Source organism: Anabrus simplex, chromosome 2 (assembly GCF_040414725.1).
Source record: "Anabrus simplex isolate iqAnaSimp1 chromosome 2, ASM4041472v1, whole genome shotgun sequence".
NCBI lineage: Eukaryota > Metazoa > Arthropoda > Insecta > Orthoptera > Tettigoniidae > Anabrus > Anabrus simplex.
The window spans coordinates 679,847,358-679,874,367 of NC_090266.1; the positions used below are offsets into that span (position 1 = coordinate 679,847,358).

At 36.2% G+C, this 27,010-nt stretch overlaps 1 protein-coding gene across 5 annotated transcripts in view; it reads right to left on the reverse strand.

Annotated features, from left to right (window-relative positions):
- LOC136863029 (uncharacterized) overlaps positions 1–27,010 on the reverse strand; it is a 158,143-nt gene that overhangs the window by 59,508 nt on the left and 71,625 nt on the right. For all 5 annotated transcript variants that reach the window (XR_010859135.2, XR_010859136.2, XM_067139348.2 and 2 more), the window contains exon 3: positions 3,455–3,673. Coding sequence is in view for 3 of the 5 variants with exons in the window: in XM_067139348.2 (XP_066995449.1) it covers positions 3,455–3,673 (219 nt within the window). In the remaining 2 variants the exon portion in view is untranslated. The remainder of the gene's footprint in view (positions 1–3,454; positions 3,674–27,010) is intronic.

Genomic DNA, 27,010 nt, shown 5'->3' on the forward strand with positions numbered 1-27,010 from the left:
TTCATCTTAAAAGGTATATCCTTGGGTATGAACAATCAAAACCACACCAATATTCATTTATAGGCTAATGAATGCAACGGTGATGGTCACTCCACAGTTGCTTGGTAGAGGGCTCTGTTATTCCACCCTTCATTTGCCATCTATTACACTAGTTGAGATTGTGCAGGTGCTTGTATCACATGTCTTGACTGTCTATGTATATACTGAGATGATAAAAGTAGTTAGACAAACCAGTGACTAACCCAGCTGATGTAACTGTGATTGACTGAGCTGAAATTATGACATTAGGTGCACCAGGGAGATGGTATCGGACTAGACCAGAGGTGCTCAGCTGGGCGCGCGTTAAGACTAGCCCAGTGCGGCCCGGCTGGCGTGACGTAAATGTGGGCAGCTTACGTAACAAGCCTGTGTCACAGTGAAGCGAGAGAGCGGACACACTTTGCAGGAAAGGGAGGGAGCATTGACGTTCAATTGTGATTACGAAGCTCCCCTCTATTACTCAGCGATAAGTTGATTGGGGTGCAGTATTTAAAAATAAAGTGCTATAATCTCAAAAAAGTAATAACAATAATAATAATAATAATAATAATAATAATAATAATAATAATTACTGACCTTTCCAAGGTATTCTGGATTGATTTATACTGTGCTCGATATAAACAGTCAGTTTTATTTTCTTACATTTATTCATTCAAAGAAAATCGACACGTTATAACTTTTTTTGTTACAATCTACAAAAGTACAGGGTTTAAGTGTTCAAGCTACGATTTACAATTCCTTGGATGGACATGACAGTACTCTCATTTTAAAAAAAAGTAAAATTCCTGTAATTCATGAAGCAAAAAGTAATACAATTACATAATTCAACAAGTTTACTGCTTGATTTTGCACGGTGTTATAATGTTGTGTGACTTTCTCTGTTCACTGAATTTCTGAAAATAGTATTTAAAATTTAACAGGCATCCGATGATAATAGCTAGCCTCTAAATGGCAAGAGGGAATTTCTACATGAGTGAGGACATAGATATTTACTGTCCAAGATTGATGATGATGATGATGATGATGATAATGATGATGATGATGCTTGTTGTTTAAAACGGCCTAACATCTAAGGTCATCGGCCCCAAGTCCAACATTAAAGTAAGTCCAAGATTAAAGTATAACAACAATGTAAATATATCTACCAGATAGATATACAGTATACCTTCAAATAAATAACCTATCTGATTGGAGTGTTGGTGAGTTTATCAGATAATTTAAAACCAAACAACCACAAGTCACAGCTTATCCATGTTAACTACGTATTATATTAGAAATGTTTCTAAAGTACCTCTTAACATTTTATTGTAAAAATTGTAATACATTATGTACATTACAGAAATATTTGAGGTTGTAGGCCTAACTGTTTATTGTATTCTGGTCAAAATACATAAACAGTAATGAACATAAATAACTTATTTATTACAATGTAAATTGAAAATGACGTGGATTTCTGCCCTCTTTCTTTCATTTTCTAATTCCATTTCAAACTCAGGTATCGCCGCAGTGATAGAGTGTGACTGGGAGAACTTCACCCAACCTTCACGGCCTGTGGCATAGCCACGACATCACTGTGGCTGAATAGCATACACTTATCCCCTGCCTGCCCACGCACTTACAGTACTGGGTGCCCGTGGGACGGAATGCCCAGTGTTAGCACTTCTGGTCTAGATGATGAGTCATTTGCACATCTTTGATTATAAACAAGTATAAAATTCTGTTAGAAAGTGACAGCGTCATAACTTTAAATTGCAGTTACGTTAATGGTGGAGCAGTTCACCGGAAGCAGTGGTGATGCTTCAAGTCTTCAAGAGAAGGTGGAAGCAGCCAAAGAGAACATCACTACTTAGGAATGGAGATCTCATACCGTCAATTTGTCTACAGATACCTTGTAAGTGCAAAATAAACATCTTTTTTTTTTAAATATACATATCAATATCATTACTATCAAATTTAATTCATAATTTGTAAATGCATTTCCTCTCCCATTTGGTCCAATGACCTGGATGTTAGGCCCCTTTTAAACAACAATTAAAATAATAATCTCTTCCATTTTCAAGCATATAAGACAGTTTTATCCACTCTCCTATAAAATCAGGTTTTGTTACATAATGAGGTCTCCATTCTTAATCAACATACACCCAACCGCCATGTTCACTGGCACTGATAGGAATCTACCAACTTTCTAGTATGATGGTGATAATAATAATAATAATAATAATAATAATAATAATAATAATAATAATAATAATAATAATAATAATACATATTTGATTGAGTAAGTCCATGCCACTATTCTTTTTCTTTCTTTCTTTCTTTCTTTCTTTCTTTCTCCACTGCTTTTCCTAAAGAAGAGGAATAAGAAGAAGAAGAATAACAACAACACAAAATAAGAAGAAAAAAGCCATATTTGATTGAGTAAGTCCTCAGCCACTGTTATTTTTCCACTGTTTTCCCGAAGAAGAAGAAGAAGAAGAAGAAGAATCCATACTTGATCGAGTAAGTCTTCTTCCTCCACTGCTTTTCCAACACCTTTAATGGGATCACAGATGCGGACCAGTTCGCTTATGGATATTTAGCCCAGAAGATTGCGCACCTGTCCGCTTATAGGTGCATTTGGATTAAGCAACAATATGAACTTTCACCAGCAAAAAGTTAAAACTGTCATGTGCAGTCCAATGTTAGATGATGAAATATCAGGCGACATCTTTAATGAATATCATACCCAAGTTTATAACGGTAAAAAGAAATAACCCACCATTTTATTTCATCTCACCTCATCCCCGACACTGTATCAAGAAACAGCACTAAGGGGTAGGCATACATATAATTATTTTGTATTTTACAATCTGCCTTACGTCACACCAACACAAATAGGTCTCATGGCAAAGATGGGATAGGAGTGGGAAGGAAGCAATCATGGCCTTAATTAAGGTACAGCTCCAGCATTTGCCTGGTGTGAAACTGGGAAACCATGGAAAACCAGGGCTGCTGACAGTGGGGTTTGAACCCACTATCTCCCAAATGCAAGCTGACAGCTATGTGACCTAAATCGTGCAGCCACTTGCTCGGTTACATACAATGTCCAAATGTAGAGAAGCTAATGAAGAGACATCCCAAACTAAGACTAAAATTAATATTAAAGTTGTGTTGGAATAGACAGAAAAAAAAAAAAAGTAAAGATGTAAATGCTTTCAAAGGAAACTGCATACTATAAGTAAATATCATAAAAAAATACAGCCAAGAATAACAAGACACAAGAGCATGCATTTTAACAAATATGATTCATACACTAGTTTTAATAATTTACTTAGTGAAGGTTATACATAGTAAGGATCTTCATTTCTTAACTGAAAGAGCATTAAAAAAAAAAGTCCAGATTAAACAAATGTTAAGATTTGTGTGTTTTACAAACCATCACATTGTGCCAAAGTTCTTGATCGTTCTGCCTGAGCCAACTTTGTCTCTAATTGAGCAATTTCCTCAGCATTAGACTTCCTAGAAGCTTTAGAAAGTTCTCTCCTCACTTTACTCTCCCTTTGTTCACAGGAACTCGCAATGCTTCTGGCTTGGTCTACATGTTGTTCTCCCTCAAGTATCATTTCAAACTGATGGATGAACTCCTTTAAATGCTCTGCCAAACATTGAAACAGAAAAAAAAATGCAGTGAGATAGGATATACAGTACAAATCAAATAACACAGAACCATTCTTTTGTTTAGTCACACTCTCAGCCATGAGCAGCCCAAGCTCAGTCTGTGCAAGATTATTTTGGCAGTCAACTTGTCTGCATACGTAGATCTACACCTCGTCACTTGTCTACAAAACTATAATGTGTCTAATGGAAAAAATTGCTTACAATAGATTATTCCACTTGGTGGGTCTCTGGAGTATTAGGCCTCCACAACTGACAATCTGTACTGATAACATTCCAGTCATTTTGTAGCATACTCTCCTGATGTATAGGTGATCACTGTTTGTTAGGGTAGCCTTAAGAGATACTTTTGTGTAATTATTTTAATTGACCACCTATATCACCAAGCTTTACTTCTGTTAAAATTAACTAAAACTCTCTAAAACAAAACAAAAAATTGATTAATTACAACAAATTAAAATTCTTTATTTCTTACTAAATCTCTGAAGTGAAATATAGCACAATAAGCATTAGTGTTCAGTACAGTACGACTGACTAAATCATGATATAGATCTTGATTCCCATAGGGAATCTGAAATATTTGTCCCAAATGAGTAAATTTATCATTTGGTTATCATACTCGTGCCGTTAACAAGATTACTTTCTTTTGATCTTCAGTGGGCTTAAACAGCAATGTAAAGTTATCACAAGTCTGTGGCTGAGAATGTGAAAACACACAGGAATAGGACAGTATACATACATACTCATACAAAAATAATTGTTTAAAAGTAGCACTAACCACAACACAAAATTTGTAATTGGAAGTCTTTAAACTGATTTGATTCTGCTTGAGAATCAAAATGCTTGAAACCTGTAGTCTCCAATTTACATGCATCGAAAAAGTTTTGCATATTTCTATCGAGCACAGTTGGCATGAAAGTGAGGACGGAATTACTTATAAATCAATATCATAGTTGGAAAACTACACATTAAGATGTTTATTGGCTATCTGTAACAACATACAATGAAACTGAAAGTGTTTCTGCATATTGACAGAAAAACATTAATATAATTCTAAACTCATATTAACTCCAAAATTTTGCCATGAGTTGATCACTACATGATACGACCTTCACGGGCCCCAATATACTTGTTAATGCAGTTTGGCATGCTTTTCACCAAACCATTCAATACTCAATCGCTGCCTCAATGAGGGCTGGAATAGTCAGTGGAGGTTGAGGGCAGTTCCAGATTGTTCCTTTAAACAGTACCCATGCCTGATCTATAGAGTTAAGATCAGGAAAATAGGCAGACCACTCCATTCTGTGAATACTGTTCTCCTGAAGAAAGACATTGACAATGCCAGCTCTGTGCGGGCGAGCGTTATTGTTCACGAATGTGAAAATTGGGTCTAAATTGTCAGCATACCTTTCACTACAGGTGTTAGGTTAGTATCCCTGTAAGGTATGTCTGTCATACGCCCTCTGATGTACACAAGAGGGGTACGGCAACCATACATGTTGCCACCCCAAAACATTGCACCACCTCCTACCTGTTAGTATCGATCTCTGATGTATTGGCGGGTCGTCTCCACACTCGCATAGATCTATCGTCGAACTGTAAACAGATGCGGGTCTCGTCTGTAAACAATGTTTGGTCCCATTGTTCCCTGGTCCTTGGCTGCTGCTGTTTTGCTCATTGCAGTCTGATGTTTCTGTGACAATGAGTAAGCGAAGGTAATTGAATGGGCCTTCTGGAGTGTAACCCTACCTCGTAGAGATGATTATGGATAGTCTGGATCAATACACTGGTACATGTTGCTGTTTGAAGATCTTGCCTCAGTTGACTAACTCGACTATAGAGGTATCTCCAAGCCATTAAGCGTAAATACTGATCTTCTTGTTGTATCGTTCGCCTTGGCCCACCTGCCTGACGTCGGTATGTGACAGAGCAGGTTACTCTGTACTTGTTCCATATCCAGGAAACTTCACTTTGGTTCACGTGAACGATAGCAGCAACATCAATCTGCTGCAATCCCCGTTGCATCAGTGTCACAATACAAATGTCATCATGCACAGTTACTGTTGATTCGGCATTCTGATACACACTGAACACACTACATGCAGGCTTTACCCGGTTGCCAGTGCGCTCAAGCATACAACGCCCCTAACAGCTTGTCGCAAAACCATGTCATGCTATCCTCATTGAAACAAGCTACTGTACACAGCATATATACACACACGCAAGAACTAATAATGGGTTTGAGACCACTACGACCCTTGGCCAGCAATATGCAAAACGTTTTTGATGTGTGTAATAAAACTTTGTATTTCTGTCATGCCTCTTACATGATTCTTAAATAAACTGACACACCTCAGAAAAAATTATAATTATTTAGCATTATGAGAATGAATCAAAAATGTTTAGATAAAATAACACTAGAGAAGAACAATAACAACTTTCTTTCCTGCCAAAATAAAAACAGAAGTATAATTAAGTTTACTCCTTTATAAATCATTAAGCAAATTGTTTGTAAAAATAAATTCATTCTTTACCAGAAATAAATTACCATTGGAATTATTTCCAATTTATTATCTATGTATGAACATGAAGAGTAGCTCGGTAGGCCTAAGCCATAATTACACGACAGATTTTTCTTTTTTTCTTTTTTTACTAGTTGCTTTACGTCGCACCAACACACATAGGTCTTATGGCGACGATGGACTGGAAAGGGCTAGGAGTGGGAAGGAAGCGGCCATGGCCTTAATTAAGGTACAGCCCCAGCATTTGCCTGGTGTGAAAATGGGGAACCAGGGAAAACCATCTTCAGGGCTGCCGACAGTGGGGTTCGAACCCACTATCTCCCAAATAATGGACACTGGCCGCACTTAAGTGACTGCAGCTATTCAGCTCGGTGATAATAATTTTTAAAATATTTCATTATTTTGGGTGATGTGGGAAATAGTTTCAGATGTTTAGGAATCCTGAGAAATTAGTTCCTAAAATGTCCTAAAAGGATAGTTGATACCTATTTTAATGCCTCTTTTGCCTAGAATTGCCAAAAACAAGTAATTTTTAAAAAATAATACATTTTAAAAATCTATCTCATGCAGAGACAGTCAGTAATGAGCAGTGACTACCGGCAAATTTGAGTGAACAATGAAAGACTAACCATTCACTGCTCACCACAAATAATTCATATGCTTCTGGTTAACGTTTCAATTAACAGCTATTTTGAATGTTTCAGTGACAATGGAAGAATACAAATTTCAAATTTCACTTCTAGTTTCCATCTCTCTGTGCTCATATTCTGTATTGTGTCAGTTACATTGCATAACAATGTGAAGTAAAACAATGCAGAAAGATAAGTTATCAAAAGATTTTTTTATTTCATTCCTGGCTGGTGAATTATAATGTTCTCATTTATAACAGGAAAATCAGTCTTTGCAATCTGTGTAACAAACAGTAATAATCAAACACTTTTTTTTTGTTATGATAATTGATAAGAAATGTAAAATTATAAACCTTAGGGGGTTATAAAAAGTTCTTATTTTTAATACTAAAGTGGTTAGGCTATACAGTCATTCATGGCAAACCTCAATATGATGTAAAATTAAATCTATTACTATACATTCAATAACAAAAGTCATCCCTTCTTTCAGAACTCAAAAGTGAGAAAATCTTACATTAAGCAGCAATTAGATGGTGGAGAACACATGGCAATGGATAAGGAAAAGAAACTGCCAAAATAAACGCTGTCAACTCGTATTTCTGTGAGTTTGGCAACAGCTAATGAATTTTACAGATTATTGATTGCAACTAATACTCCATGGAACACACTGGAAAATTAGAATTAGATCTTCTCTAAGTTTCTGAGAAAGCACTGCCAAAAACCCACCCATTCTGTGTCCCTTCTCAGGAAGACAAATTTGGATATCAAATATCAAAATACACTTACTGCTACTAAGGAAGACATAGGGAATTCCTACATTTGGGTAGGTGTCGACGAGACGACAGATGCTCACATGCATACTGCAAATATAATAGTTGGTAAATTCTGTGTTAATACACCTTCCCCTTCACATCTTAAAAGCAACAAGAGAGCTCCATTAAGTCAATGGCCAGTCCACTCCTTTCACTGTAAACAAAGGCTCATAGTTGTTATTTCTTGGTGGTGTTGAAGAGAGTAAGGTTCTTCTCTGCCCAGACACTACCTTCTCTATGATCTCAGTTTCTTATCTTCTGAAAACATTCTACCTTAGCCTGATACACATCACCTGTTTAGCCGATGCAATTCACTGGAAATCTGAAACCATAAAAGGAATAAATTTCTGCACGTCAATTCCCTGATCTCTGATATGCAGAATACTTTCTGCAAAGCTCCATCCTGTGTTGGATACTTCAAGGAACTCCTATTCCTATTCCCATTCTGAGCTGCTGGGGCACTAGAATAGAGGCAGCTCCATATCTTGCAGGACAACACTGCTACTATGGTAAAAGCATTGCCTACTAACAGTACAACTTTTGTTTTTTATCATCGGAGGAACTGTTGAAACATCCAACATAGAAGCAAGATCTTGTATACATTGAGACAAATTTTTCATTCTTAGCCTCAAAAACAGCAAAGCTAGAAAGCAAAGGAAGGCCGACAGAGCAGGTGTCAGTGTTGCAAGGTGAAGTAAAAATTAGTGCTGCAATGGGAGATGGGAAAAAAATGAAATGCAAGTGGAAAAGTGTACTAAGAAAAAAAAAATCCCAGATATACCATAATGGATCATGTGGTAAATGTTTCAGAGGGAAAAGGTGAAGAAATACCAGAAGAAGTGGCATGGACTTCCTTTCCTTTTTTTTTTCGTCACACCAACACAGATAGGTCTTATGGTGATGATGGGATAGGAAAGGCCTAGGAATGGGAAGGAAGTGGCCATGGCCTTAAGTAGGGTACAGCCCCAGCATTTGCCTGGTGTGAAAATGGGAAACCATGGAAAACCATCTTCAGAGCTGCCAACAGTGGGGTTCGAACCCATTATCTCCCAGATGCAAGCTCACAGCTGTGCAACCTAACTGCATGACCAACTCGCCTGGTGTCATGGATATCATAACAAAATGTAAGTTTACTTCTATTACATCACTGCCAATAGAAAAGTCCATTTCAGCCTTCAAAATGATTTTTAAGATAAAAGACATAATTCAACTGTAGAAAATTTCGTGGAAAAAACTTGGTAATATACTGTGCTGCTAATTATGAACATAAATAACATGATGCTTACAGTCATACTCATAAATGTAAAAATTCTTTCTACATAACTAAAACACAGTGCCTTATTTAATAATTCTGAGACCAAGCAAATGGCTGCATGGTTTGGGTCACATAGCTATCAGCTTGCATTCGGGAAATAAGGGTTCCAAACCCCACTGTCGGCAGCCCTAAAGATGGTTTTCCGTGGTTACCCATCTTTACACCGTGCAAGTGCTGGGGGCTTAATAAAGGCCACGGATGCTTCCTTCCCACCCATAGCCCGTTCCTATCCCACTGCTGTCATAAGACCTATCTGTGTTGGGATGACGTAAAGTAAATTATTAAAAAATAAAAAATAAAATCTGCAACCTATTTCAGGTGCCAAAAATGTCACTTTTCATGTCTAAAATTTAAACATTAGTGTCAAATATAATCACTTTTGACCTGTTTTTGGTGTCTGAAACTTCACTTTTCATGCTTAAAATTCTGAGGTCTAGTCATAACAACCAAGTAAACAAACAAAACAAAAATAATAAAAGTAGGCATTCATTAGAAAGCAACAATGTACCAGTGGAGTACTGAATCTAAGATTGCAATATGACACCAAAATGGGCAAAGCTTCACACATTTTTAGCCAATTATCTTTGATTAACCTAAAGGAATTTTAACTATAGGTTCATATCCTATTAAACTGGCATAATATAAGCAAAACTAGAACTTCTCAGGGCAACAGCAGTAGGAATGACGCCCATGGATTTTATTGTAGCATATGCTCTTTCCTAATTACTTTTTTTTTCAACCCAGAAGCTAAAAGAATCATTTAGTCAAGCACCACAGCAAATTCTATTCAAGGTGAACTATAAGGCTTTCAAATTAAAACACTGCGGCTGTAGAGACCTCTTAGTAAGCAAGACCTCCCAGTCAATGCAGCAACCACCAGCCGATATGTGGATTGAGTGCTGACTAAGGACAGACAAATGTTTCCTAGCTCCTTTCTGTCTTTGGTTCAGTTTGCTACCTGCTTCAGGATGTTTAGACGGCCAACAAAGGAAGGGTGTGTGTTTTTCTGTGCAAAGTGTATTCCCTGCTGTTGGACTAAAAGAGAATTTATTAAAACATTTCCTGAAGCTGAACCACTTTCAAGAATGGTAAGGAAATTTGAATCCACAGGTTCAGTGCAAGATAAAAACACACACATGGACATACAGCACTAATACAAGCAAAGGTAGATGAAATCAGTATTATTCTGGCTCATTTCCTGCAGAAATCCACTTCCCAAGTGCGGTTTTACAAGGTTTTTCCTTTTTTCTTTTTTTTTCTTTGTTTTTTAGTATGGAACTGATGGCTTAGCAGACCCATAACTTCTGTATTTTTCTGATGAATCCAGGTTCCATTTATGTGGGTGAGTTACCATGCATAACAACTGCAATTGGAGCTCTGAGAAACCACATAATTTTCTTAATTGAATTTCTGCCCTACGATGAAAAGGATGGTGCTTGTCGTGCCATTAGTACTAGGAGGACTTTGCACGGAGATCATGAATTTATAGAGCTACATTGTACAAATTTTGAGTGTGTGTTTTGCGGAGCTAACTAATGAGGAGTGATATTATGCTTGGTTTTTGCAAGATTCAGCAAGACCTCACACAGCAGGTAATTCTGTAACTGCAATAACTGAAGTGTTTGAATCTAGGTTGATAGGACAAGGTTTATGGACACCTCGAAGTCCCAATCTTACACTGTGTGATATTTACTTGTGGAGAAATCTAGAAGATAAAGTGTACCAATCAAGCCCCTACCATTAGAAGAAATAAAACTTAACATTTCACGTGAGACTGAAAGGCTGTCTCCAGCAGAGCTCCAGCGTGCTTTTCAGAATGTGTTTTAGCATTGTGAGATTTGTTTAGAAAAAGGTCACCACCCCTAGCATCTTCTGTAAGATAAGAGTGTTGTTAATCTGTATCTGCAACACTGAATCTGTAACATACAGTAGTCTACATGTAGTACCATCACTTATGAAACAGTCTGTACCCCAATGTCACTCGCTATGTGGACCGGGAGGAGAAGCTACTCCCTACCTCAGAGAGACAATGTTTGTTTGCTCTTGCACCTTATACGAAACTGTTGTCCGGCCCTGCGGTGTACGGGGCAATGCATCCGCCTGTCACCCGGCGGCCCCGGGTTTGATTCCCGGCCGAGTCAGGGTTTTTTAATTGTAATGATTAATATCCCTGGCGTGGGGACTGGGTGTTTGTAATGTCCTTAATTTTCCTTTCCTCACACACAACATTCCACACTATTGCCATTCCATTTACACGCAGGTTCATACAACATGGTGCCAGTAGGTGCAAAAGATCCACATGGGCCGATGCCCCAAACAAATAGCATTAAAAATATATATATATGAAACTGTTGCTAAACAAAGCAGGGGCAGGACAAGTTTACCTTAAGAATTCCAGTTTCCTTTTCAGTTTCATTCTAGAAATACGCCATAATAATTCATTTGACATCACCCTTGACGTGTCTTACATGTGTTGTCAGCCTGTACATACCTCAGCATTATTTGGGCTTTCATCACCTTAGCTAAAATCAGGTTAAGTAGCAGATTATGAAGCCATAATTTCAACTTAATTGATTTGCTCCAATCTGAGACAATGATAAAGGTCCAGAATGCTTTTCGTTTTATACTTTTATGAATCACTTATTCACGTCTTTTCTGACATGGACCACTTCCTGTTTTGTTGCAAAGGAAACTGTTATATCATTGGAGGTTTCCTTCTACAACAAAAGTGTTTGTAATGCAGTAACATTCCTAAAACAGTTTCTGTAAACTTGCTTTAGTAACTAACTTTTTCAAAATACGTACTCCTAATTCCATCACAAAAAGATATCACATGGCATGTATCAAAGGGAGTTGATTTATAAACAAACATTGAAGAAAACATGAGGAAGTCAGCAACTGTTACAACAGAACCTTGAAATATATCTCAACCAAAAACAAAAGAGAAGAACAATGAAGAACCATGTTAAAAATCAATTATAGAAATTCACATTGTTTCCTAGGATCAGGCTATTCCAAACTTCCCCATCACTTCTCCAGGGCACCTTTTTATATTGGAGAGGAAATCAACACTCTGAGATTTGACGATGATATTGTTATTTTATCTGAGTCAGCAGAGGATCTGGAGAAATTGTTGAATGATATGGACACAGTCTTGGAAAAGGGGTACAAGACGAAAATAAATGAATCCAAAACAAAAGTCTTGGAGTGCAGTCCAACGAAGTCAGGAGATGCACATATTAAAAACATTTTAAAAATGTAAACTTAATTATACTTTAAGAAAATGTGACGTGGAAAAAGGATGGATGGAAAGGGAATATAATTAACTAATTCTCACTAAAATATCCTGCTAACAAAAATAGCTTAATGTTAAAAAGTCACTGTCACTGTTCATATGCCATATAAAAAATTCTTATAAAATCGTCATGGCAAATCTAGCTACAACACACTAGGTGGACGATTACTTGGTGCCCTCCTTTTTTTTTTCAAGTTGCTTTACGTCGCACCGACTTAGATAGGTCTTATGGCGACGATGGCACAGGAAAGGGCTAGGAGTGGAAAGGAAGCGGCCGTGGCCTTAATTAAAGTACAGCCCCAGCATTTGCCTGGTGTGAAAATGGGAAACCATCTTCAGTGTTGCCGACAGCGGGGTTCGAACCCACTATCTCCCAAATGCTGGATACTGGCCGCACTTAAGCGACTGTAGCTATTGAGCTCAGTAGTGTCCTTCTTTAGAATCCTATCCTTGTTGTTGTGTTTGAAAGAGAACCATTGTCTTATTGAGAATCTTGTACTTTCGTACTTTTTTCCATGACCCATACTTTTTAGTATAATTAAGTTTTAAAATGTTTAAATATTTTTAATGTGTGTTTTAACATTAAAGTAACAGGAATGTGTCCTTATTAATTATGCAATACGCCTAAACATATGTAGCTGAAGATGTCTACAAAGTAGATGAAACATGTTCTACAGTTTTTAATTTGCCTTAAGCAAATATACAGTACTAGCAAGATACCCGTGCTTCGCTACGGTATTATACTGAAATTTATAATTGAATGCTTAACGTTTTATAAATAATCCTCCGAAATTCGCGATCGACTCGTTTTCTGAGAGATTACGGCAAAGTTCCTCACATTTTTCAATCTTTCTTTCCAGCAATCGATTTCGAAATTCCCGGGACAGGTCCAGGTATTCCACGCGGTCCCTAAATCTTTGCCATTTTTCAAATAAACAATTTTAGTACGGATCAAATCCTGAAGGAGATACGGCGTGGTGTCGTCTTGGGTCCCTTGGCGGTACTGAACCCGCGGCCGGACTGTGTTTGTGGTCATTACCAGGCCAGGATCCGTTTCCAGCGCGGTCCGCACAATTTGATGACGGTCCAGAAAATTATTATTATTATTATTATTATTATTATTATTATTATTATATGTTCTGGACCCCACAGCAAGATGCAAGACCGCTACATGGCGGTAAATTACATCTGCTGCCATTGTCATTGTTGACAATGTGACCAGCACCAATGTCGCGCATAGGCAAGTGTGCGGGATTTCTGGCGATATGAATGACATACTTCCGTGCATTATTGACCTTATTATAGAGGTGAACAATTTGACGGTCAATCTCATTTCTATCGTTTATTTCAAATGTGCTTAAATTATTATTTATTTGCCAGGAGATTCTGCTGTAATCTAAGAACGTTCTCCCAAGGAAAAGATGGCTGCTGAAATCGAACGCAGGAAAGATAAAAAATGATCGGTTTATGATCAGAATAAGTACATCGAAAATCTACAGCCTGTTCCCAGTCATTCGACAGGGTCAGGAATTGAATGAATAAAGCCCCATCTAGCGGCGACAATACGTATTGTGCCGGCTGCCGAAGCACTCCTCTGGGGCAATGGTCGATGAATGACAAATGAAATGAAATATTGGACAGTGTTGCTGGAATGAATGATGACAGGGAAAACCGGAGTATCCGGAGAAAAACCTGTCCCGCTTCCGTTTTGTCCAGCACGAATGTCACACGGAGTGACCGGGATTTCAACCACGGAACCCAGCTGTGAGAGGCCGCCTGAGCAACGGAGGCTCCTTATAAGTACATTATGAACAGTAAAATCAATTGGTCTCACCGCCTTTTACACCCCACCGCCGTTAAGTTTATTTACTATCCCCCCCCCCAAAAAAAAAATATTAAAAGAAAGCATGTTTCCTTTTTTTAAAGGAGATTCCAAACACAAATGTTCACGTCTGTTACCCTCAGTTTTGAGATATAAGTAACCTCGTACGAATAATTCACTTTTTTCACTTCCTTTCACACTCCCTCCCCCCCCCCAAGTGAATTTTCCGGCAAAAATTTACTTGTTTCTTTAATACTAAAGGATCTTCTAAATACCAATTATCACGACTCTAAGTTTTTCAGTTTTAATTTATGTGTCCCCGTGAAAGGAATTCAACTCTTTTTCACTCCCGCCCCGCAAGATGGTTCCTCCCCCCCCCCCCCAAACCGCGTTTTTCTTTTTTTTTAAAGGAAATCCAAATACTAATTTTCACGTCTGTAACAACTTTATTTTTATCAGATGTATGTATTCTCATACAATTAAGTCAATTCATTTTTCAATTCTTTCACCCCCCCCCCCCCCGCTTCATTGGATTTTCCGAAAATACGTGTTTCTTTACTTTTAAAGCAGATTCCAAATATCAAATTTCACGTCTGTAACATCTTCATTTTTGAGATATCAGTAGCCTAATTAAAAGAAATCAACACCATTTTCAGTCACTTTCACCCTCCCCCCACTCCACCCAAGTGGTATTTCCGAAAACTAAGAATACACGTTTCTATATTTTTAATACGGATAAAAAATTACCATTTTTCACTTCTGTATCATATTAAGTATTTTGATATATACTGTAGAAATTCTCATTTTAAAATTTCACCCCTTTTTATTTCCCTTTAAGGAGAGTTTCCAAAAACAAATCACCTATGTTACTTTACATTTACAGGAAATTCCAAATACCCACTTTTTACGTCTGTAACATTTCACCTTTCTCAGATATTCTGTAGGTATAGTCTTTCGAAAAATTCACCCCAATTTGTCACTCCTGTTTAACCGCCATTAATTGGATTACCCAAAAACAAAAAATACGTGTTTCTTTATTTTTAAAGGAGATCCCATATACAAATTTTCAGTTCTTTAATATCTTCTGTTTCTGAGATATATGTATCCTCATTAAAGGCAATCAACCCTTTTACACCCCTCCTATTGGGATTTACAGAAAAAAAAATACGTGTTTCTTTATTTTTAAAGAAGATTCTAAATACCAGTTTTTACATCTGTAAACTTTTAAAGTTTTAAGATGTAGACACACTCATTTTAAAAATTCACCCCCCTTTTCACCCCCCCCCCCCTATTATTTGGACTTTGCAAAAACGAAAAAATACCTGCTTCTTTATTTTTAAAGTAGATCCCAAATACCAATTTTCAGGTCTGTAACATCTTCAGGTTCTGAAATATAAGTAGCCTCATTAAAGGCATCAAACCCATTTTTCACCCTTTTCCACACTTCCCATTGGAATTTTCCGAAAACAAACAATACGTGTTTCTTTATTTTTAAAGGAGATTCTAAATACCAATTTTTACATCTGTAAACTTTAAAAGTTTCGAGATATAGATGCACTGCTTTTAAAAATTCACCCCCTTTTTCACCCTCCCATTAATTGGATTTTCCAAAAACAAAAAAAATACGTGTTTCTTTCTTTTTAAAAGAGATCAAAAGTACCAATTTTCAGGTCTGTAATATCTTCAGTTTCTGAGATATAAGTACCGGTATTCTGATTAAAGGCATTCAACCCCTTTTTCACCGTTTTCACCCCTCCTATTGGGATTTTCTGGAAACAAAAAAATACGTGTTTCCTTATTTTTAAAGGAGATTCTAAATACCAATTTTTACATCTGTAAACTTTCAAAGTTTTGAGATATAGATACACTCATTTTAAGGTTTCAACCCCCTTTTCATCCCCTTAGCAAAGGAATATCCAAAAATCCTCTCTTAGCGAGCACCTACATGTTAATATGAATCTATGCCCAAAATTTCATTTCTTTATGTCCAGTAGTTTTGGCTCGGCGATGATGAATCAGTCAGTCAGTCAGGACAAGCTATTTTATACATATAGATTGATCAGGTAGAACCCTGTCTTTTCTTAATTGATTTCAAAGAAGATGGAAATCTCCTTTGATCAATTATTCCAGTCCCTAATTCCTCTTTATATAAATGTGCATTTGCCCCAATTTGTTCTACTGAATTCCAACTTTATCTTTTCCAAAAACAAACAAATTTGTGGTTCTTTATTTTTAAGGGAGATTCCAAATACCAATTTTCATATCTGTAACATATTCAGTTTTAGAGATATATGTATCCTCATAAAACTAATTCAACTCATTCTTCACTTATTTTCACCCCCCCCCCCCTTTCAAGTCGATTTTCCAAAAACAAAAAAATTTGTGTTTCTTTACTTTAAAGGAGATTCCAAATACCAATTTTTTACACTGTAACATATTCAGTTTTTGACATATAAGTTTCCCAATTAGAGGACTGAACATCTCTTTCAGTCCTTTTCACCCTCCTTAAGTGTATTTTCTGAAAACACAAAAATATGTGTTTATTTTTAAAGGAGTTTCCAAATACCAATTTTTACGTCTGCAAAATCTTAAGTTTTTTGACACACACATTTTAAGAATTCACCCCATTTTCACTTCTTTTAACCCCTTAAATGGATTTTCCAAAAACAAAAAAAATTGTTTTTCTCTATTTTTAAAGGAGATTCCAAAATCCAATTTTTACTCTTCTCTTCTTTTCACTCCAGCAAATAAGTGGATTTTTGGAACAAAATACATGTTTATTTTTAAAGGAGATTCCAAATACCATTCTTCACGTCTGAAACACGTTAAGTTTTTAAGATATGTTCATTTTTAAAACTTACCTACTTTTTCAATACTTTTCACCCCGTTTTGGGGATTTTTCTAGAACAAAAAACACCTCTTTCTTCATTTTTAAAGGAGATAAAAAATACCAATATTTATGTATGTATCTCTTCAGTTTTTGAGATTTAAATATCATCATAAAAACAATTCAACTCCTACTTCACTTCTCTTCAACCTCCTCTGCCTTCCCTAAGTGGATTTTCCAAAATCAAAGGGGAAAAAAAAGGAGAATCCAAATCCCCATTTTCACGCCTGTATTATCTTCAGCTTTTGAGATATAAGTACCCTCATAAAAAAATATTGAACTCCTTCTTCACTTCTTTTCACTTCCCCACACCCCTAAGTGTAGTCTACTTTCCAATGACAAAAATGTGTGTTTCTTTAGTTTTAAAGGAAATTCCAAGTACCAATTTTCACGTCTGTAACATCTTCAGTTTTTGATATATAAGTATCCTCGTAAAAATAACTCAACTCTTTCTTCACTTATTTCCAACCCCCACTTAAGTGGATTTTGCAGAAACAAAAAATATGTGTTTCTTCATTTTCAACGGAGTTTCTAAATAACAATTTTCATGCCCATAATATCTTCAGCTTTTGGGATATAAGTATCCCTATAAAAAGGATTCAAACACTTTTTCACTCCCTTCCACCCCTTAAGTGGATTTTCTGAAAACAAAAAAACATGTATTTCTTTATTTTGAAAGGGGGCTGCAAATACCAATTTTCATGTCTGCAACATCTTCATTGTTTTTAATATAAGTATCCTCATAAAAATAAAAAAGTTTTTTATTTTTTAAAGCCAACAGCCGTAGCCGTGTTGAAACACCGGATCCCGTGAGATCTCCGAAGTTTTATTTTTTAAAGCCAACAGCCGTAGCCGTGTTGAAACACCGGATCCCGTGAGATCTCCGAAGTTAAGCAACATTGGGCGTGGTCGAGAAGTGGATGGGTTGCCATGCGCTGTTGGTGGGGGGTAAGGAAATGGAGGAGCGGAAAGGAACTGGCCACCCTACCGTACGTAAACTCCGGCTCAAGTACACCTCTGTGGAGGTACGGACCTGCCTTCGGGCAGAACACACCCTTACCTTACCTTTATTTTTAAAGGAGATTACAAACACCAATTTTCATGCTCGCAATATATTCAGTTTTTGATACATAAGTGTCCTCATAAAAAGGACTGAACCCCTCATTCACCTCCCCTTAAAAAGATTTTCACAAAACAAATATGTGTTCCTTTATTTTTTAAAGAGATTGCAAATACAGATTTTCATGTCTGCAACATCTTCAGTCTTTTAGATATAAGTATCCTCATAAAAATAATTCAATCTATTTCACATCTCCCCTCCCCCCTTAAGCCCCTTAAGTGGTTTTTCCAAAAACATAAATGCACGTTTCCTTATTTTTAACGGAGATTCCAAATACCAGTCTTCATGGCTGTAACATCTTCAGTCTTGAGATAAACTGTAGATTTACAAACTTTAAAATTTCACCCCTTTTTCACCCCTGGTTAAGTGTATTTTCCAAAAACAAAAAAATTGTGTTTCTTTATTTTTAAAGGAGATTCCAAATACCAATTTTTATGCCTGTATTTTCTTCAGTTTTTATTTATTAAGTATTCTCATAAAACAGATTGAACCCAATTTACACCTCTTTTCTCCCCACTTAAGAGAATTTTCAGTAAACCAAAAAAAACACTTTTTTCTTTATTTTTAAAGGAGATTCCAAATACCAATGTTTACGTCTTTAAACTGTCAAACCCTTTCCTGGCCAAATTATTTAAGAAATGAATTTCTGAGAACTAAACATGTTTTTGTAGTGATGGAATGAGAGGCTAATTTTTTTTTTTTTTTTTTTTTTTTCCCAATCACTGGAACTGTGAAAAACAAATGTGGGAACTATATATCCCAATGGCTGTCAGTATGCTTAAGTGACACAAATAAGGGAACTACAGTATACCTCCCAATAACCAAATGCCAGCACACACAAATCAGGACATAGAATGTGAATATCTGCATTTATCTTATACCACACACAAGTATAAATAATTTACACTGCATACAGCTCTAACCATCATTTCAGGTAGAATAAGGGGTGTACAAAGTGAAAGCCAAACGAATAATACATCCACAATTATATATTGGAAAGGTAATCTGAATACATTTATTTGTCATGAAACAAGCTACTTATACATTACATTTTACTTTTCATGGAATTTCTGGAACTCAGTAACATAGTAAAATGAAATAAAATAAAATAACAAAAGAATTCTGGAGATGAATAATCATGGCAAGATGAAGAACTTATGTTCCTGTGTTTCACCTTGACATAAATCCTATTTATTTACACATACTGAGACAAAAAATATGCTCAATCTATGTCTGAAGCACTACAAAATAATTTATGAAAACGTAAATAGCTTAGAATTACTAAGATCCATCTTTCTGGTGCAGAAAATCACTTCACTTCCCAAAAATGTATGCTCCTGGAAGCCATTACACTATACACATGTAAACAAACACGTCCACCAACCTAGAAACTGCAACTATACCCAAGCAGAATTTTTTTCTAAATTTTCTGATGTCCGCAACTTAAACACCCCCTTAGTGACGAAATATCCAAAAATCCTCTCTTAGTGAGCACCTATACCGTAATATAAATGTATCCCCAAAATTTTATTTATTTCTGTTCAGTATTTTTGACTCAGCGATGATGAATCTTTGCAGGAGACTATCCTCATTTTTCCATATTAAAAGTCTGTTAAAGGAGAATAATAAAACTTTGATTTCCACATATTCAATACTTTAAAAGCAATTATAAAATAACAGCTGAGTTTAGGCGTGCACTAAGTGAGAGTGCACTAAGCTTTTATATCCATAAGGTACAACATGTGGTAAAGCTCACGCCAATAGTAACAAAACATTTTAATGTGGATTCCAACAAATAATTTTAAGATATTCAACAACTTTAACGGATTGTAAATGTATTTATACATAGCTAACTTGTGACACTGTATTTCAAATATTAGAACAAGGTTTTAAAGTTTTAAACACTACATATGGTTATATTGTTTTAATAAGATGATGTAATATATAATGCTTTATATTCAAAATAATTTTAATAGTTATTTGGTTAAGTTTGTTAACAGTAAACAATAAGTGTAAGTCACAGAATAATGTTACCGGTTTTAACCTTGTTAAAAATGTGTATAGCTGAAGATGTTCAAAATTTGAACGAAACATGTCCTATGTTTTTAATAACTTAGCAATAAAATAAGGATGAGATCCTAATTTTATAAATGCTTTTAAAGTATTGAATAGGTGGAAATCAAAGTTTTTTGATGATGAATCAGTCAATCATGCAGGACATATTATTTTATATATATAGACTAGCAGTTACCCGCGGCTTCGTTCGCGCGGATTTCGTAATTTGATAAAAGTAATCATTCCTTGGTACTGTAGTAAGACATTATCTAAAAATCCCTAAAGTATAAAAACTCACCAAAAAAATAAGTTTCATTTTCCCCAGAAACTCTTTGTAAACCACGGTTTTGGTATTGCCTTTTGGGGCTAAGGTGACCATGTGACGAGAACTGTACGTGTGAGAAACAGTCTTCTCTCAAGTTGGAAAAGAAAGTTTATTTTTAACGAAGATTCCAAATACCTATTTCCAAGTCGTTAACATCTTCAGTTTTTGAGATATAAGTATCCTCATAAAAATAATTCAACTCTTTTTTCACTTCTTTTCACCCCCGTTAAACGCCTTTTCCAAAAAACAGCATGTTCCTGTATTTTTAAAGAACTTTCCAAATACAAGTTTTCCCGTCTGTAACATGTTCAGTTTTTGACATATACTGTAGATATACTGTCACTCATTTAAAAAAATTGCCTACTTTTTCAATTCTTTTCAGCCCCTTCAGTGGATTTTTGCAACAACAAAAAAAAAAAAAAAAAAAAGCTGCATGTTTCTTAATTTTTAAAGAATATTCCAAATACCAATTTAAACGTCTATAACATCTTCAGTTTTAGAGATATAAGTATCCTCATAAACATAATTCAACTCCTTTTTTACTTATTTTCAACCGCCCACCTTAAGTCGATTTTCGGAAAACAAAAGAATACGTGTTATTTTTTTTTAAAGGAGATTCCAAATACCAATTTTCATGCCTGTAACATATTAACATCTTTAGTTTTTGAGATATAAGTATCATCATAAAAATAATTCAACTCCTATTTCACCCCCCCCCCCCCCCCCCTGTAAAGTTGATTTCCCCCTAAGAAAAAATGAGAGTTTCTTTATTTTTTAAAAGGAGATTCCTAATACCAATTTTCATGTCCGTAACCTTCAGTTTTTAATATCTAAGTATTCCCATAAAAATAATTCAATTTTTTCACTTCCCTTATGTGAATTTTCTGAAAACAAAAAAATGTGTTTCTTTATTTATAGAGGGGCTTCCAAATACCAATTATCACGACTGTAACAACTTCAGTTTTTGAGATATATGTATCCTCATAAAAATAATTCAACTCCTATTACACCCCCACCACGACTACCACCACCATCACCACCACACACAAGTTGATTTTCCCCCACAAAATGCGCATTTCTTTATTTTTAAAGGAGGTTCAAAATACCATTTTTTCATATCTGTAACATCTTTAGTTTTCTTTAGATATAAGTATCCTCATACAAATCATTCCACTAATTTTTCAATTCTTTCACCCCATTAATGGAATTTTCGGTAACAGAAGAAGACATGTTTATTTATTTCTTTAAAGGAGATACCAAATACCAATTTTCACGCCTGTAACATCTTTAATTTTGTGATATAAGTATCCTCATACAAAGCACTCAACTAATTTTTCAATTCATTGAGTGGATTTTCTGAATACAAAAGAATAAGTCTTTCTTTAATTTGAAAGAACATTCCAGCTACACATTTTCATACCTGCAACATCTTCAGTTTTTGAGATATCAGTATCCTAATTTTTAAAATTCAATCCCATTTTCAGTTCTTTCAGTTCTTTTAACCCCACCTTAAGTATTTTTCCCTAAAATAAAAAAATACATGTTTCTTTATTTTTTAAAATTACAAATACCATTTTTTTACGTCTGTAACATTTTACGTTTCTGAGATATACTGTAGGTGTACTGAAAAAAATGTCCGTTACGAAGGGGTGACCGCCCAAGAGAGGTTATGAAACCGGTACCATTAAACGTAAGTTGGAACACAATAACCCATGTATTGTATGTGTTAACAATTCTTGCAAATGTACCTTTAATTGTATACTGTATACAGTATTGTACAATATACTGCACTGTACTCTCATGAGAAAGTTGTAGATGGGCTGCTGTAGCTGCGATGTACTGTATTAAAGAGACAAAATCACTTCTATAGGGAAACCTCTATTGAGCACACTGTACACTATTACGTTCACCATGTTAAAATTAAGCACATCATACGAGTTTTTGAAACTTTAAATCAATATGTAAATGTAGCAATCTCTAGCACACTACAGTAAAACATTAGCACTTGAAAAAATCCTTAATGTTCGTTTGTTTTGTCCATTTCGGTTTAGCAATGATATTTTCACTATGTGCAATTAAATCCTGGGTCAAATTTACACCTTTTTCATCGTTTTGTTTATTACAAAATTTTTTCAGTCGCTTAACAAAGTCGAGAGCCTCACTATACGAGGTTATTGGCAGCACATTAATTTCCATATTTTCTCAAAGTCATCATAAGCAACACCTTCACTCCCACCTTTCGTCAGAATTTTCATTTTCGTCCTTCCTCCCTTGGATTGACTGAAGAATCATTTTCGTGTCTCCACTCTCACACTCTGTTGGAATATCTGAATCAATTTGAATATAGGTGTTCACTTGTACACTGTAACCTGCTGCATTAATCAACTATTGTGTTGTTTCCATGCTGTCAGGAAGGGTATCCGATTCTATTTCGGGACGTCCACCACTAGCGGGAAACCCAGCTTTCAGAAAGCAGTTACGAACTGTTGAGGCCCTAACCTTTTTCCATGCATTGGTTATCCACGAAATTGCTTGGAGAACATTCAGTCCCTTTGTCAGTGTTTGAAGGGTTACTTCATTCCCATTAAGTTCTGATAATATGTGCTTCATCACAAACTGTCTCTACATAACCTTGAAGTTCTGGATCACTCCTTGGTCAAGCGGCTGAAAGTGATGTTACATTTGCTGGAAAAAAGACAATCTTCACATTTTGCAACTTAATTGTATCCGGATGCGATGCTGCATTATCGAGGAATAATAACACTTTTCGCTCCTGGTGTATAATTTTTCTGTCCAATTGTCCTAGCCACTCCGTCATTATTTCTCTGGTCATCCATGCTTTCCTATTTACTTTCCATTCAATGCCAAACTTTGTAAGGTCCATATTCTTAAAACACCTTGGTTTTGCAACTTTTCCTACCACAAGGGGCTTCTCCCGTTCTCCACTCATACTTGCAAATAACACGACCATAAGATGTTCTTTTGCAACTTTTCCACCAGTAGAACGATTTCCTTTGAAACACAAAGTTTTACATTACACGTTATAATTCTCATAACACTTGTAACATACTTTGTATTTACACAAAGTTTTGTCGGGTAAAGCATGGAAAAAATAATCCAGTTTCATCGGCATTCAAAATATTTTCCAGAGCATAATTGTCTATGATTGAAGGTATTTTTTCTTGCCAGTTTTCAACAATCTGCATATTAACACTGGATGATTCTCCGCAAATCACTCTGAAGTTGACACCATGCCGCTTTCTGAATCTTTCTAGCCAGCCATTCGAGACTTTGAAATATCCAATACCTAATTCTGCCGTGAATTCTAATGCTTTTGCTTGTATCCTTGGTCCTGACACAGGGACATTCTGACTTCTTATTTTAGCAAACCACTCTAGTGTTGCCTTGTCAATGAGAGCTCCACTACCATTTTGAGACAGTATAATGCACTGTTCGTTGCCATTTAAATGCCATTCTTTCACTAGTTCCTCTTGCTTTTTCACAATTTGAGCTGCCTGTGTCTTTCCAATCTTGAACCCTTCGGACAGTTTATGCACAAGTATTGTATTTTAAAGGTGGATCTATAAATATTATAATAATATTTGTGATATACAGTTTATGCACACCACACTTCTCACGTTTATGATAGTCTATTATGCCTACCTTTATTTTTAGAGTTAAAAACGTCTTCGGAGCCATGTTTACACCAACTAACGTAAAACTGAATACATCAAAATCCCACAAGTCAATGAAAAGTAACCTGACAGTGAAGGTACGAATTCCAGCGCTGTCGAGCATGTCAGATCACACAACTTTCGGAAGTGATAGCGTAGCTTAGTGTTGCCTTCCAAATATGTGTACAGCCTGGACCAAAAGTTACGGTGTCTGTGATTCTTGGAAGTACCGCCTGTGCAAAAAGTAAGCGAATACATACTGTACAGGACACAAATACAGTATTCCTTGGAAAAGAAAGTGTCCGTTAGGAGAGGTTTAATTAGAGTTTCTCATGGCTATGGTGTGTCCACATCTGTAATAAAGGACGCCCGTATAAGAGGGGTAAATTACTCATACACAACATGGTATTTAATTATGGACCTAGAAAATCGTCTGCCAATGAGGGGTGTCTGCCGGTGAGAGGTGTCCGTTAAGGCAGGTTTTACTGTACCAATTTTCATGTCTGTAACATCTTTAGGATTTGAGATATAAGTATCCTCATATGAGGTATATAACCAGTTTTTCACCCTGTTAATGGGATTTTCCTAAAACAAAAAAATATGTTTCTTTATGTTTAAAGGAGATTCTAAATACCAATTTTTCCGTCTGTACACTTTTAAGTTCTTGAGATATAGATATACTCATTTTAAAAAATTCACACCCCCCCCCCCCTTTTCACCCCCTTAGTGAAGGTATATTAAAAAATCCTCCCTTAGTGAGCACTTACACTCTAATATAAATGTATTTCCAAAATTTCATTTCTTTATGTCCAGTAGTTTTGGCTCGGCGATGATGAATCAGTCAGTCAGTCAGTCAGGATAAGTTATTTTATATATATAGATTAGGGTGTCCCTTATTTTCCAACTTCAAAATTTCTGAATGCTCACCCTCCAATTTTGTTTGAATGACTCTAAAACATGCCTGTACACAATTCTGTTGAAATCGGAGCATTCTAACCTGTGCCGACTTGAACGCGAAGTCGCATGAAGAACTTTTTTTTTTTTTTGCTAGTTGCTTTATGCCGCACCGACACAGATAGGTCGCATGGCGACGATGGGACAGGAAGGGGCTAGGAGTGGGAAGGAAGCGGCCGTGGCCTTAATTAAGGTACAGCCCCAGCATTTGCCTGGTGTGAAAATGGGAAACCACGGAAAACCATCTTCAGGGCTGCTGACAGTGGGGTTCGAACCTACTATCTCCCGAATACTGGCCGCACTTAAGCGACTGCAGCTATCGAGCTCGGTGCATGAAGAACAAGCTTGGACATGCTACCCAGCGCTGAGTCAGAACGTGCATTGTTATCCATCGCGTCTTGTGTTTTTGGGTAAGCAATCTAACATAATGTCACATAATTTACGCAGTGCCAGGGAACGTGTCTTTTTAATATGAGATATAAAACACCAAATAACTGGACACAAATTACCATCAAATAGACAAGTGTTTGAAGTTTTATTTTATAACATACGGGAGATAAAATTAACTGTCAGTGGAAGTGCTAATCATGTGATTCGTGAGTGCATGATATTTTGAGAGAAAGCAAGAATTCCGACAAGAGCTAATCAGCATTGTTCACAAAAATTTATTAACCTCTATTCGAAGTGGGGAAAATTGCAAAAAAACAAACACAAGTGTGAAGATATTTTTAAGCATCGTGAAGAGGAGTTTAGAAATAATTTGGACAGCCTATTTGATATTACACATGCAAATGCTCTACAAATGATGAAGTTGGAAGAAGACAGGATGTTTTTACTTTGGCAGAGAGAGCCAGGACATAAATGCTACCCTGCAGTAGACCAAAAACTCGTGGAAAAAGAAGAGCGAAGCAAAGAAAATTACAAGAGAAAAGAAAAGAGAAATGGCAGTGTGCAGCATCTACATCTTCTGCTGTACCTCCATCTTCATCTGAAGATTCAGATAATGCACTTCCAAGTTTAGATGAAATCAACATTGGTGAATTTTTAGGAGAGACTTCTGAGAGTAAATCAGTGCAGAATGCTGCAAGGCGTGGTATGAAAAATGTTATTACTCCTAAATTAGTGGCTGATTTGGGTAGATGCCAGCTGAGTGTAAGACATTCTGTATACCTCCTTCAGGTGACAGCAGAGGCACTTGGCCACAATCCTGAAGAACTCTCTATTAATAAATCTTCTATTCTTCTAATCAGATAGAAGAGAAGAGAACGTTCTGAAACAATTAAATCTGCTTTCAAAAATGATATACCTGCAATTCTTGCTGTTCATTGGGATGGTAAACTGTTGCCTGCAGTGACTGTTTGGTACCCAAACGAAGAAAGACTTCCAATTGTTGTTACATTTGGGGACAGTGAGCAGTTCATCAGGGTTCCAAAATTATAGAATTCTTCTGTTAAAGAGCAAGCAAACTCTGTTTGGAATGCATTAATGTACTGGGGTGTAAAGGACAATGTACAAATTCTCTGCTGTGACACAACTGCATCAAAGACTGGACGTTTTAATGGAGCGTCTTACTTGAACAAAAACTGGACAGGGAAATGTTTTTCCCGTGCCGTCATCACATGCAGGAACTTATTTTACAATGTGTATTTGAATGTAAAGTACGTGATGTAACAAGCAGTCCTGACATACCACTTTTTAAACTTTTAGGGAAAGCTGGGGAAGTGTTAAAGCCAATAATTTTCAAAGTGGTAAAGAGAATGTGGATGTGTTTTTTAGTAAGTGGGAAATTAAGGAAATGGTAGACTTTTATGAAAGTGAATTACCTAAACCAACAATCAGAGATGATTATCGTGAACTCACAGAGCTCTCTCTAGTGTTTTGGGGAGGACACTCTGGAAAAAACTAAA